At 34.5% G+C, this 15,393-nt stretch overlaps 1 protein-coding gene across 1 annotated transcript; it reads right to left on the bottom strand.

The window, feature by feature from the left end:
• Positions 1–591: 591 nt before the first annotated feature.
• LOC148784400 (uncharacterized) lies at positions 592–3,141 on the bottom strand. Its single transcript, XM_088876811.1, has one exon. It carries the CDS (start codon positions 3,139–3,141, stop codon positions 592–594), a length of 2,550 nt encoding a protein of 849 aa, XP_088732937.1.
• Positions 3,142–15,393: the final 12,252 nt, after the last annotated feature.

The following is a 15,393-nucleotide window of genomic DNA, read 5'->3' as shown; positions in this document are numbered from 1 at the left end:
GGATTTACCAACAATGGTAATCTTCTCAAGTAATCCTTGAGTTGTTTGAACGCTTGTTCACATTCGTCAGTCCATTCAAAGTTTTTCGATTTTCTTAATACTTTGAAGAAAAGGTAAATTCCTATCCGCAGATTTAGAAATAAATCTACTAAGGGATGCGATCTTACCGATTAACTTTTGGACGTCCTTTATTGAGCTTGGCGACTTCAACTCGAGGGTTGCTGCGATCTTTTTAGGATTTGCTTCAATTCTTCGTTTACTCACCATGTAGCCTAAGAACTTCCCTCCTCCAACTCCGAAGGTGCATTTCGTCGGATTGAGCTTCATTCCATACGCCCTCATTATAGCAAAGGTAGCTTCGAGGTCGCGCAGGTGTTTCTCGGATCGCTGGCTTTTGACCAGCATGTCGTCGACGTAGACCTCCATTGTAGACCCTATTTGTTTTTCGAACATCCTATTCACGAGCCTCGTGTACGTAGCACCTGCATTCTTTAGACCAAACGGCATCACGTTATAACAAAATATACCTTGCTCAGTCATGAAAGATGTTTTGATGCGATCCTCTTTTGCCATATAGATTTGATGGTAGCCCTAATACGCGTCCATCATCGAAAACAATTCAAATCCTGCTGTTGCATCAACCAATTGGTCTATCCTTGGTAATGGGTACGGATCTTTCGGGCACGCTTTTTTCAAGTCCGTGAAGTCGGTGCACATCCTCCATTTCCCAGACGCTTTCGGCACTACTACTACGTTCGACAACCATTTCGTATAATGAACTTCAGATATGTATCCAGCCTTCAGTAGTTTACCTACCTCTTCTTGGATGATACGGTTTTTTTCGATCCCAAATGCTCTCTTCTTCTGCTGAACCGGTCGAGCACTTGGGTCTACGTTTAACCGATGTACGATGATCTCCGAATTGATTCCCTTAAAATCCGAGGGGCTCCATGCGAACATGTCAAGGTTGCGGCGCAGAAAGGTGATCATCATTGTTTCGAGTCCTTTATCCAGTCTTGAACCTATTTTTGTTGTCTTCGACGTGTCCCCTGGAACTAACTCGATCTCTTTTTGCTTATCAATAGGCGCTATCCTTTCTTCGTTCTTGTTCACTAAAGATTCCCCAAACTTCCTTTTCCTATCCACCGTCTCTTTCTTCACAGAGAGATTGTAGCATCGTCTGGCTTCTATGTGGTCGCAGGCGACCTCTCCTATCCCACCAGGGGTGGGAAACTTCATCCTCAGGTGATAGGTAGATACGATGGCCCTGAAACTGTTTAACCCAGGTCTACCCAAAATAACATTATAAGCGAAAGGAGTTTCAACCACGAGAAATTTTACCATTAGTGTTTTCCTTCTAGGCTCGTCACCAATGGAAATGGGTAGCTCGATTGTACCCAACGAATCCACCTCGCTTCCTCCAAAACCGACCAGCGGCGACCTCATAGGGCCTAGCCTGGCGTCGCCTAGGCCCATTTTGATCAACACTTCTTGAAGGATAATATCCACCGAGCTTCCATTGTCCACCAGGACTTTATAGACCGTGAAGTTGGCTATGTCCATTTTGATTACCATTGGGTCGTTGTCATCCCCAATCTTCTCTTTCAAGTCTTGGGCCCCGAAGGTGATATCGAGTTCTGGTGATATGTTCATGATTTGTCTATTGGCGATTGTACCCATTCTCCGTTCCATCTTTTTCCTAGCTCTCCTTGAGTACCCTTCATCAGGTCCTCCAGCTATTGTGTGTATAACACCCTTTACAGGAGCATTTTCGCGAACATTATGACCTGCAGTTATACCATTTTCTGCTCGTCTTCCTTGACTCCACGATCTACTTTTACGACCTTCGTTCTGATAATTTCTTGCTATTAGATCTTTGAAGTATCCCTGGCGAATGAGACGTTCGATCTCGTCTTTAAGTTGGTAGCACTCTTCAGTATCATGGCCTCGTTCTCCGTGGAATCTGCAATACTTGCTTGAATATTTCTTGGCTGGGGTTACCCTTGTGGGTTTTGGCCACCTGAGTATGTCTTTTCTCTCGACCATGAGCAACGCCTTCGCTCTCGTTGTGTTGAGGGGTGTGTATTTGTGATATTTGCGCTGGTACTGTTCTCTGTTCCGTTCATGCCTTGGTGGTCGCTCTTCCTTCTCATAATGCCCTCGATCTCTTCCCATATCGATTCTCCACTCGCCATCTTTCAAGGCGTTCATTTCCTCTTCATCTATGTACTTCTGCGCCATGTTCATAAGCTGCTCGACATCCGACGGGGGGTCGCGTGCTAATGCAGATGCAAATGCTCTCTTCTTTAATCCATGGATCAAAATGCTCACTATCATGTCGATTCTTAGATCCGGCACTTCCAACGTCTCATTGTTGAAACGCCCCATGAAACTTTTTAGTGCTTCATTGTCTTGTTGTCTTATGGTGAATAGGTGGATCGCAGACCTTTTCTGTTTTCGTTTGCTGGCGAAATGGAATGAAAATTTTTGCGTGAGTTGCTCGTGTGACTCGATGCTTCCAGGTGGTAGAGTGATGAACCATTCTTGGGCTTTACCTGTCAGAGTGGTAACAAACAATTTAGCATTAATTGGGCCCGATTGCCCGTAAAGGTTCATTACCATATCAAATGCCGCTAGATGTTCCAATAGATCTTTTGTCCCATCATATTTAGGGAGATCGGGCATCCTACAGTTCGGGGGTACGATCTCAGTTAAAATCTGGTTGCAGAATGGCGAGTTTCTGTGTTGTGACACGATCTCCCCCTTCTTCTTTAATTCGTCAATTTGCTTTCCCAACTTGACAATCTGCCTCGATATGCTATCGACCTCGGCACGCGAGATCGCAGGCCCCCTAGTCTGGCTCTTGTCTCGACTGCTCGAACCCACCTCTGAGGGTAGGTGTTTGTTCTGGTCCTTTCCACATGTTCCCGATGTTTTTTCTGGCTCTCTTTCTTCGAATAGCTTGCTCCGGGGACCTCTTTCGACGGGCGTGGTTGTCCTACGTTCGTATGCCACAATAGCTTTTCGTCCCGCTTCTTCCATCAGTTGTTGTAGCTCCAGTTTCGTCAATTGAATGATGGGTTCCGTAGTCCCCATCGCTGTGTCCAATCCAAGGATATTTCTGCCTGATTCACCTTCCATGTTCTCAAAAACTAGATTCCCACAAACGGTGCCAAATGAACTGTCCTAGGAACTTCCTCCGAGCCTAGGTCGTGTTACGCGACCTCGATCCTCGATCCGAACTTACTCCGGGATAATTCTTGAGAACACAGAAAGAAGGTTAAGCCAGTCGGGAGATTTCCCGACGAGGGCTCTCCGACGCTCAAGTCAGTATTTTTGCTGGAGAGAGATATTTGGAATAAAAGTAGTTCTAGAGTGAATTTTACGTTACCCGGTCAGGAGCTCTCTAAATGATATTTATAGCCCCATCTAGAATTAAACTCGTAAGTGCGGATATGTGGTGATTTTGCCCAAGTCATGCAACCCAAATTGTAGCTAATTTGATATCCCATGACTATTGCGTCCATAAATTCCTCGTGGGGAGCAGTTAATGGGATTTTGTCCCCTTTATTGGAGATAATTCCGATCTATATCCGATCATCATTTGTGATGTATCCCGAATTAGGTATAAGGATAATTTACCCTGATCACATAGTATAGAAACTAGATATTTATGGAACAAAAAACAACACAAATAATGAACATTAAACAACAGAAATTTCTGCAGCAGAAAAATAGAATTTCTATAGTAGAAACTCTATTTTTCTACTACAAAAACACATTTTTTCCTACAGAAGACAACAGTAATTTATGTAGATATAAAGATATATTTGTTCTCAAGCTTGCAACATAGTATCACAAAGATGGCCATAAAATTAACAACACCATAGCAATGACCGTATACTCAACATTACAAATATCATAAACCCAATAAAACAAGCCCATTACAAGTCTATCCGATAACATCGTCAACACTATCCCACAACAATCATTAATCCAACATCGCCATATTAACCAACCAATAACAGTCATTTAAATCCAACATCGCCAAGACCATCTAACAACAATAATCTAAATCCAATACAATAATAATAATACTCCAACAATGCAAGTCGAAGGAATAAACTTATATGTAAATCTAATGTGTCATCATCCTCAATCCCTTTTTCACAAGAGCAAGACTCCAACTGTGACGCCCCAAATATTATAATATATAATTGGGGGAATAATTGGTAAATTTTTATGAAATTTAGTTAATTAATAAATAAATTATGTTCCATAATTGGAATATAATAAAACTCGAACGGATTATATTGGAGCTCGTTATAATATTTTGAAAAATTTATATTAATTAAAAAAATTTAGGAGGGACGTGATGGGTATTTTAAGAAAACTCTTATTAAATTAATAAAATAATAATATGATATATATATGTAAATGATATGTATATATATATATATTAGTAAATAATATATATGTATATATATATAAAAGAAAGATAAAAGAAAAGAAAAAAAAAAAGAGGAAGGAAAAGGTTTGGGGGTGGGCCCTCACCCACCGCCCCACCCACTACGTATATATATATGTGAACCATTTATCACAATATCACATTTATAAATTTGCAATTTCCTTCTCTGTTTGGCAATTCGCAGCGGGATCTAAGTTTTATTTTAATTTTTATTAATTTATATAATTATATTATTTATTTAGTTCATTTATTAAATATTGATTATATTGAGTGGTGTACTATTTAACCGGAATATTTTATGAGTTTGGCTATTTAAAATAGTGTTGAGTTAAATATCACAATTGCTATAAAAATAATATAGTTGGGTAATTAAAATATTAGATTTGTTATATTTAATTATTCCTATAGGTAATTTACACAATTCCATCGGAATGATTAACGAAATATATAATTCTATTTATTGTTGCTTAATTAAATTATATAGCAACGATAAATTGGTAGAAAATTCATAGAAATTTAAAAATTATATTTAAGAAATATTATGTTAATAAAGAGAAAAAATGAAGATTTGTATTTCGATAGAAATAGAATATTAAAAAATTATTAAAAATTGTACAAATGATATTCAATATTATATTTAAAAGAAATTACGATATTCTTGATATATTAATTGTGTGTGGTATAACTCATCATAGGATATGGGGGTAAAGTGAAAAGACCGAACCACTATCTATTGAATAGATAAAGGCATTGTAAGCCCGAGGTAAGTAAATAATTAGTATTATCTATATATGTATCTATAATTGTGATTTTACTGTTATCTGAATTTGTGGTACATGCTGACGTTGATTTATCTGAAAGTATATGAGTGATGAAATGATTTGATTGATTGACGATATTGTGAATGTAGAATGAGGAAATGTGTTGAAATATTATGTTTGTTGTTTGATGTGTTGTGGATGTCTGAAAATGAGAATATATGGATATATTATTTTACGTTACTAGTTGCTTACAAGAATGGTGATATGTGGAAATGAGGGAGTAGTGGAAATTGAATATAATTGTGGTGTGAATACCCCTTGATGTGTTGAAAAGCCTATAAGGCGAAATGAAATGAAAAGAGCTTTGATGCGATATGAAAAAGATGTGAAATGAAAAAAGCTTTGATGCGATATGAAAGAGCTATGTGCGAAATGAAAGTGCTATGTGAGAAATGAGATTGATGAGCCGGCTGTCAAGAGGATTCACTTAAATTTATATGACGGTGAGATTGAGTTGACGGAAAAAAGACGATATCACCTTCTGGTAAGCAAACTAGGAAAAGGAAAGTTTAATTTGATTATCTTATTGCGAGATAGCTATGTGGTGTAATAAAGATGATTATGTGGAAGCAAATTGACTATATATTCTATGCATCTTGTCTATTTATCTCGTTTGAGGTTATATGTGGTATACATATATGGATAGGGCTTGTTATTTGCTTAATGAGTGGCAGGCTCATTCCCCTGCTGACATTTTCTTTTAGGAGTAGATTTTGAGGTGTCTGACTATTGAAGAATAGGTCCACGCGCTATACTTAGGCAGGTGGGGCCAGTATGCAGTTTTCTCCTCTTTGTCAGTTAGAGTACAAACCACATTTTATTTGTACAGAGAGAATATAAGCGTACGGATTACTTGTGATGAATCACCTTGTGGTGTGTGATATGTATGTATATATATAATGTTGTGGGTTGACAATACCTACTATGATGTGTTGGGATTACGTATGCAAATTGATTAGATGATTATGTGCAAATGTATATATGTATGAACACAGGGATTACTATAAGTATGATGTTTAGGGTAGATATAGCCCTTGTAGCGAAGGGGGTGCTACACCAACAAAATATTAGGCGTGCTTGGATTCGTCCCTTTCAGAATCATCTAACAAACCATGGTAAGAAAATAAAGCAATATGGATACAAAAAGTAGTAATTTGAAGTTAAACACTCATAAATTAATGAGGATTTAGTTGGCAGGAAACCATACCTCTTGTTCCGTAACTGCAAATGAAGTTCTCCCAGTCACATCAAGGCATTGCTTCTTGGGAACATTTATTGAATTCTTCTAAACAAATTTTTATCAAATAACTTGCATATAGTCATGATTTATAACATTTCTTTATATTCTTAGGTTAAATGGTACTGTGATGTAAATTTATTTGTACATCCCCATCTGTCCAATATATCACCAGTTCCTTTTGATCTTGTACTAAACGCTCAGTTGGCGGCTATGATAGATACACGAGGCATCAATGTGCCATATGAAGTACTTCACTTTAATCTCATACTTCCACCTTCTCCATATATCCTTTAGATCTGTCAACACTACGTTGTTCACTTTGGGATGTAAATTGGTATTATACTAAAATAGGATGTTTTAACGGTTAGTATACAAATTGAATGTTCACGTTTGACAATATATAAAAGTATGAAGACCCGATATGCACGGCACTAAAAGTCCAACCTCCACCTCCTCTCAAGCCGCATCTCTCAAATATTGTCGTATATGATTGAATTCCACAGTTCATTGGCAATTTAACACCTATATGACCATACATCCGATCATTGTTTTGTAGTGATTCACATCAACTCCCAAGTACATTTTGATTTACATCCAGTGTAACTTCTAGCTTCTTTCCCATGCCCCATCCATTCAAAAATTGAGCGGCACCTCTTCCTTTTTTGACAATCATTTGTCTCTTCTCAGTACAATCATCAGGTACCATAAAAAAATAAGAAAACCTTAATAAAAACAACAATAAAAAATCAAGAATACACTAATAGAAGCATCACTAAATGCATATTATTCTTCAATATTACAAAATAAATAAATACATATGGTAAAGCAGTATTTGGTTCCAATGGTATTTCATTTTGTGTTGTTAGACTACTTTGAGTACATTGATGGGAATGTGTATGTGGCCTACTCGGCGAAGAGTAGAACTGTTTTGAGAACATGTCTGCGCCCTACGCGGAGAAGAATTCAGTTGTTGGTGAGAATGTGCCTGGGAGCTACTCGAAAGTGTTGAACCTAAGAGAAGGAGGGCAAGTATTCTTGAGAACATGCCTGTAGCTTGCTTGGAGAGTGTTTCACCTGAGACGAAGAGGGCAGGTGTTGCTAAGAACGTGTTCGACGTGTGCTCGGAGATTTTTGGACCTGAGGCTCAGTAGGAGGCATAGTCTCTTTAGAGGGCAAACTTGCCTCGGGACTATCCTTTTTCTTTTGAGTTATATTCATTTTCACCCTCTGTGATATGAGAAGATATTAAATAATATCTGTAAAAATTTAAATATAAAAAATCACCCGTATGATATGAACAATGACTCACACTATCGCTGGTCAACTTGAGCCTATTTTTTTAGGAACAATGACTAAAATGGCCCTCCTGGTCAAGTTGGGTCTATTAAACTATATCAATAATATATTTATAATATTTAAATTAAAATTTCATATAGAAAAAATTATTTTGTTAGTCCATTAAATATGCTCAATATTAATTTTAGTTTGATAATTATGCTCATTTTTATAAGTCTACTAAGTCTCAAAGTTGATGAAATATAGTCCATATAATAAGTTGGATACAATTATATTATATGTATTATTATAATTTATAAAATAAAATTATTATAATTTATAAATAATAGTTTTAGCAAAAAATTAATAATCAAAACCCCCAACCCCAACCATCTTCCGCCCCTCGCCCTCGCCTACGCTCCTCCCCTCCCCCTGTAGAGGGGCGACAACTGTCACCTAAATGTAAGCATCGTCCTTGCCTGCGATGGGTGAAGACAATCGCCCTCATTGCTGGGCGACGATAGGGTGAGGAGGCATGCGGGTTGCGCCCTCCCTCTACAAGGCAATTTTTTTAAAATTTAATTAAAAGAATATATAATTAAAAATATCAATATAATTATATATTTACATATAAAATAATATTTTATCACTCATAAATATTTATATATTATTTTAAAATTTATTAAATTATATATATATTGTATAATATATATATAATATTATATATATTAGATTAGAAGTAGGGCAAAATTGCCAAAAACGTGCACTTCCTAGACCCATATTCTCAATCAACACACGTGCAAGTATTAAAAGAACATTGCAAACTAAGATTTTCTGACCAATTTAGTATACATTAAACATGATAAAAATATTACAAACTAGGATTTTCTGACCAACTATTGAAAGAATGTTTATAAATATTCATGCAAGTAGTCAAAAAAATAGTATATACATCAATTAAACATGATCGTCATTACAAACTAATTACTTTACATCAGATATCAATCATCTTCTATTTCGATATCATTTCCCACTTCAACATTTTCAACCGTTATCATTGTCTCATCAACAAATGTTCCTTCTACTCCTTGCCTCACCCAACATGAATGTTGTCATCCAATTGCACTTTGCTATATGGCTCAGCTTTAATCGTTGACAAGACCTCATAATTATCTCTTTTGGTCATTGTTACAACCACATTACAGCTTGCCTCTAATGGATCAGAAATGTACCAAATGTATTGAGCTTGACTTTCTAACACAAAAGGCCCATCAATAGGTAAATTCGTATTATACGTCAAATTATTAAAGTTCACAAGCGTAAACTTGAACTCATCTTGTTGGAGCCCCATTTCGTTGTCAACCAAATTACAATCAAACATAAAAAGCTGAGTATCTTTTTTATGTTGAATCTCAAGAATATCTTTTAAAACTCCATAATAAGATACTGTCCTGAGCGAGGATTCTAATCTTTCGCACTAGCAAAACTCAATGTATTTATTAACAGCCACCCCGCCATGTACATTGAGTTTTCTTATTGGTATCTTTACTTTTACATGATATCGCATCCTCCAACAATGCATGCATTGTATCTCTTTGCATGTCGAATAGAGCCATCAGTTAGAGCAATTCCCATGGAAACATTTGACGTAGTTGCTCTAGCCAAATTCTGAACCTATATTCTTTCATGAAGGGTTACAAATTAAATTATATAGATTAATTTGATTTATTACTATACTTACAAAAGATTTAAACAACACGCCAAAAGTTTAACTATGCATATGATGGATTTCTCTCGATGTTGTGTGTGGCTTTTCCTTCTAATTTTTGCATAACGTATTCTGCATGTTCTTAAAATAAATTCTACAAGCTTATTAAGAATTAACTTTCAGCATCAAATTATGACTTTTAGACTTTTTCTTACTAGCGATATGGTGAAACTAAATCAATATTTGAGAGCACATATGGATGAATTTTCAACAATGTATCTTTATCAATGATACACCATGTCCCTCCATATAACCCTTGACCCATGCTATTATCTCCATCTTAGTTGTGAGGTAGTCGACTGTTCTTGGTTTCCACATCATTAAAGTATTTAGAACAGAAGTTCATGCATTCCTCCATCAAATAAGCTCGAGCAATTGAACCTTCAGGCCATGCTCGATTGCGCACATATCTCTTAGGATCGTTTGGTTTGTGTGATAGGATTAGGGGGACAGGATTAGATAGGATCGAAAATCGAATGTTTATTAGTCCTATTTTACATTATATGATGTTTGGTTTGAGGTATTGCATGTGGGATATCTCATTAGATAATATAATATGATGTTTGGTTTAAAGGATTATAACGCATAATTAAATGTATAAAGACTATAAACGGTACCCATTTTTAAGGTATTTATTGTTATATTTTAGCTTGTGAATGGTTTTAAAAAAAAATCACTAAACTACTTATTGAAATACAATTGCTTAAAATAAAAAAGAAAGAAGTAATATTTTTACTATTTTTTATTATTAAATTACTGTGATTTCAAATATATTTTATTAATCATGCACATGCTTCACAAATAACAAAAAAAAAAAAAAAAAAATTGCATAAAATCCACGGTGGTGAGGCGGAGCTCGTAAGATGATGATGTCGTGCATCTTTTTCTTTCGTTCTTTAGTTTTATTTTAATTTTATAAATTTTAATATATGAATTACATTAATTATGTGTTTTATGTTTAAATATAAATATATTAAAATACTAAAATTTATTTTTCATAATTTATATAACTAATATAATTTCAAAATATCCACTACAAAATTAAATTAAGTAATTTTATTTTAACAAAAAATATCATGTAAATTTATTTACTGTAATTTATATAAATGATATAATTTCCAAATATAGTCAACACAAAATCAAATTAACTAATAATATTGTATGAAAAAAATTACGTATTTTTTAAATTTATAAACATATAATTATTAAAATAATCCTAAACATTTGATCGGGTCTGATATTAATACTGGGCTCTAATAATACTAACCAAAATGTGTAATTAGACATGAAAAATAATTTTATTATGCCTAATGACACGAACCAAACGGAGCCCTTAGGTATAGATAGATACCTTAATAATTGGAGAAATAACATCACATAAGTTCACTTAAAAAGGTGATAAATGGGATACTCTCAATTGGATACATTCGTCGAAATTGTACAAGACCTGCAAGTAATGGCCCTCTTCCACCAACCATAAAAGATATTTTATCATCTTTTTAGATGATTGCAATAGAAACTGTTGTGTATATCTCATAAGTAATAAAAATGAAGCCTTAGACAAATTTATTTTGCTTAAAAACGAAAGAGAAACCCAAACCAATAAGAAACTCAAGCGATAAAGGTTTAACAATGGAAGAAAATATGAGCCAAGTGCATTTAGTGAATATTGCAAAAACTTTTGCATTATACATGAAAAACACCTCCATCTTAATATTTGTCTAATAGAATATCAGAACAAAAAAATAGAACCTTTAAAGACATGATCAACAGTGTTTTGTCAAATTCTAGGTTGTCTAAGTTTTTGTGGAGAGAGAATACGGCTTGTCATATTCTGAAGAGAATCTCTCTAAAATATAATCTAAGTACTCTTTCGAATCATAGAAAGGAAGGAAATTGAGCCTTAATTACTTTTGAGTATGGAGGTGCCTAGCAAAAATGTTAGTCCAAGAACACAAGACAAAGAAATTAAGCCCTGAGATTATTGATGCAGTGTTCTTAGGCTATGTGAAGACAAGTTATGCTTTGAGATTTATGATAATTAAATTAGAAATTTCAGGCATTAACGTCAACATAATAGTCGAATTTTCTAATCCTACTTTAATGGAAGATGTATTTTCTACTAATGCGGGAATACCTCAAACTGTTTCCTTAGACGACTCACTTGCCTCCACTTCTATTCCGGAGCATGCGGAAAACATGACAAATATAGGGGTCAATCCTAGTAGTTCTAGTTTGACGCATGAAGAGTTAGATACACCTAGAAGGAGTAAGAAGGATTGTCAAGAATTTTGGAAGTGATTTTGTGACTTGCAATATCGAGGATGATCCTGTAACCTACAAAGATGGTATAACTTCTTCCAAAGTCAAATAGTGGAAGGAATCTGTTGAAAGCGAGACAAGCTACTTTGTATCTAATGGGACATGGCTATTAGTCGATCTCCTTCGAGGCTCTAGCAGGGTCAGGTGTAAGTGGATTTTCAAAAAGAAATAGAAACCTAATGAAATTGTTGATAAGTTAAGGCCAGATTGGTGGCTAACGGATTTAAGCAAAAGGAGGGAATAAATTATTTTGATACATATTCTATAATACCTCAATTGACTACTATTCGATTGCTTGTAGCACTTGCTTCGATGTATAATCTTCTGATTCACCAGATGAATGCGAAAATAGCCTTTCTGTACGGTGAACTCGATGATGAAATATACAAGGATCAGCTTAAGAGATTTGTAGCTCATGGTAACGAGAACAAAATTTGCAAACTTGTTAAGTCACTCTATAGACTAAAAACAAGCATATAAACAATAAAATGAAAAAAGTGATAAAACTACTCTATCGTTTGGCTTCACTAATGAGAATGACAAGTGTATATACTGTAAGGTTAAAGAGGATAATATTATCATTCTGTACGTGTACGTAGATGACATTCTGTTAATAGGATCTGATTTAGATATTATCACCGAAATCAAATCATTCTTGAAACATAAGTTTCAAATGAAGGATATAGTTGATTAGATCAATTAATGATATAGACATTTCTCAATCAGAAGTTATCATATTAGTGAAGCCAACCCTATATGTTTGCCAACCCTCAGATTATCATATTAGTCTGTTGAGTCCATAGATAAATGACTATATATTTCATTTAATAACTATTTTTATTAACAACTTTTCTTACTAATTAGAGATTATTAATTAAAACAAGATTTATTTAGTAAAATGTTAACCGAATAATTAATGCAATTGATTTACTATATTATATTTGCCTAATCATCACTAAACTAGCTAATTCGATTAATTAACAATAATAAAATTAATTAATCGACTAATCATTATCTAATGAATAAATAAAATAATTTAACTAGGTAACAACCCGAAAAAAAAAACATAAATAATTTAAACTACTCATTAATTATTAACTAGCAAGTAGTTAAATCAATTAAAGAAAGATAGTAATTAATTAATTGTCATAAAAAAAGATGAAGGAAATGAAACGGACAGCTCTTCCCAAAACTAATATTTCCATATGTTATTCTATATATATGCCTACATATATATATATATATGTATAGCTACATCCTATTATTATATTTACGAGTGGCAAACGCTTACAAGCTGCCTCGATTTTGATCTTGAATTCGAGCTCAATTGCCTCTGTACATCAACTCGGGATCTTTTTCTATATTTTTTGATTTTTTATTTTTAAAATTTTTATATATTTAATTTCATATTCAATACTTTATCAATTTTATACTCAAAATTGACATATTATAATTATTAATCAATATCATACATTTTATTTGGATAACAATAAATTATGAAACTTTTATTTATACATTTAATCTATATACAGAAATAAATATATTCAACAGCTTAGTAAATTATAATATTTTTTATAAAATAATTATTCAATATGTCACATATAAACTTTATGTGATATTTTAATATATACTTATATTGTGTTATACTTTTTTGAAATTGATAAGTGATTCACTTATGATTTTATTTATTTATTTTTGAGTTTTATATTTAAATCAAGATACATACTATGCATTATGAAATTATTTATTCTTATAAATTTATGTCGACATTTATTGACTCTTATGAATTAATCTAAAAATAATGATAATAATAAGAATAATGGTGGTTGAGCAATTTTAATTATTTCAATTATTACTTTACTGTATATATATAATGAGATCAAAAAGTTTAATCAACAATTACAATATCATAAAATTCGGGCACCCGATTAATGTCAAATTTAATATATATAAGACTGTATACACTAGATCATACCTGATGGTATGATTTAAAATCACATGGCCTAACTCAATGATACATCACTTTGAATTATTATTTTTATGTTCCGAGTATGAAATCTCGACATTCGTATATCTAATAAGTCTAAAATTTTATCAAATATTTTTTTCTGCAAGTTTGATAATATCTAACGGTTTGATCTGCATTTTGATGGTTTGATTAAACCATGCTGTTCAACAATGTAACAGGATAGTTACATCAATGTAATATTGATGCGTTAAAAAAACACATGGGTCCAATTGATATGGACTATGCTCAAAGCTTGGGCCGCAACGATTGCCAATTCGGAAGGGTGGAGCTATAAAAAGGCGTTAGCACTCCAACGCCCAAGTTAGTATCAGATTTAGGAGAAAAGTAATATTAAGAAATAAAATATAAGGAAAAATCTTATTAGAGTAAGCGATTTCTTGAGAGAAATCATGATGATAGTACAATTTGAATCAAGAATAGAAAGTGATTTTTCAAATTCTAGAGAGTGTCCCTCTTGGTGGATGGAAGATGTCCCTCTTGGTGAACGGAGAGTGGCATTCTTGTTGGAGGACTGAGGACGACGTCCTTGTTGGAGGACTGAAGAATACGTCCCTGTTGAAGGACGAAAGAAGGCGTTCCTCTTGGTAGATGGAAGGTGTCCCTCTTGAGGAATGCTGAAATGAGAAATTGAAATGAAAATAAGGATTTCGTGAATAAAATATGAAAAACGCACGATTTGAGAGTTGCAGCAAAATAGCAAGACAGTTTCCAGCTTCTTGAAGAGGGGCTACATGTATCTATGTTGAGGGGTACTGCTTGTATTTATAGAGAAGGAGTCCCTCTTCGCACGAACTTTGGAGTGACCTCCCTTTTTGAGAAAGAAGGCAAAAATCCAGGGATAAGGCATGATTTTATCTCCTCCTTGACTTGAGCGACACGTTTTTGGTTGGAGGAGGACTCCTTTTATATGCGAACTCATGTTCTGCGAGGAGTCCTTTTAGGTCAAGGAGTCCAACTTCTTGAGGGTGCCTCCCTTCCTCCCGGCTTGGGCTTGGAAGGTAGGCCTCATACCAGGCCTCCTTATTGGGTCGTTCTTAGTGTACAGGGCTTCCCTTTTAGGTTGAGCCTGGTAATTTTCAGTGGGCCATTCTTATCATGGATTGGTGGGCCTGCCTTGGCTTTCGATCTCTTAATGGGCGAAATTAGAGGAAATGCCTTCAACCTCCTTCCATGAGATTTCTAAGATATTTTGTTTGAACTTTTTACATGATACTGAGGACTTCAAGAGAATCATGCGACTTGGTGTGAAGCCCGATCCATCAACCAAATCACACCTCAATTGTCAGCCCCCATGACTCGTGAGACAGGAAAACAATGAGCGTGTTCCTTTGTTCATAACAATAGAGCAACTTGCCTCTATTTCCAGATGTGCCACGACTCGTGAGACCACATTTGGATAGCGGTAGCTTCCTCATCACATTGTTATAGATGGAAGACTTGGATAGATCGAAAAACCAGTTAGACCTAAGT

This window comes from Sesamum indicum, linkage group LG13 (assembly GCF_026168435.1).
Source record: "Sesamum indicum cultivar Baizhima isolate 11 linkage group LG13, ASM2616843v1, whole genome shotgun sequence".
NCBI classification, from domain to species: Eukaryota; Viridiplantae; Streptophyta; class Magnoliopsida; order Lamiales; family Pedaliaceae; genus Sesamum; species Sesamum indicum.
The sequence above is the reverse complement of the archived record's forward strand: the minus strand, read 5'-3'. Positions and strand labels throughout refer to the sequence as shown.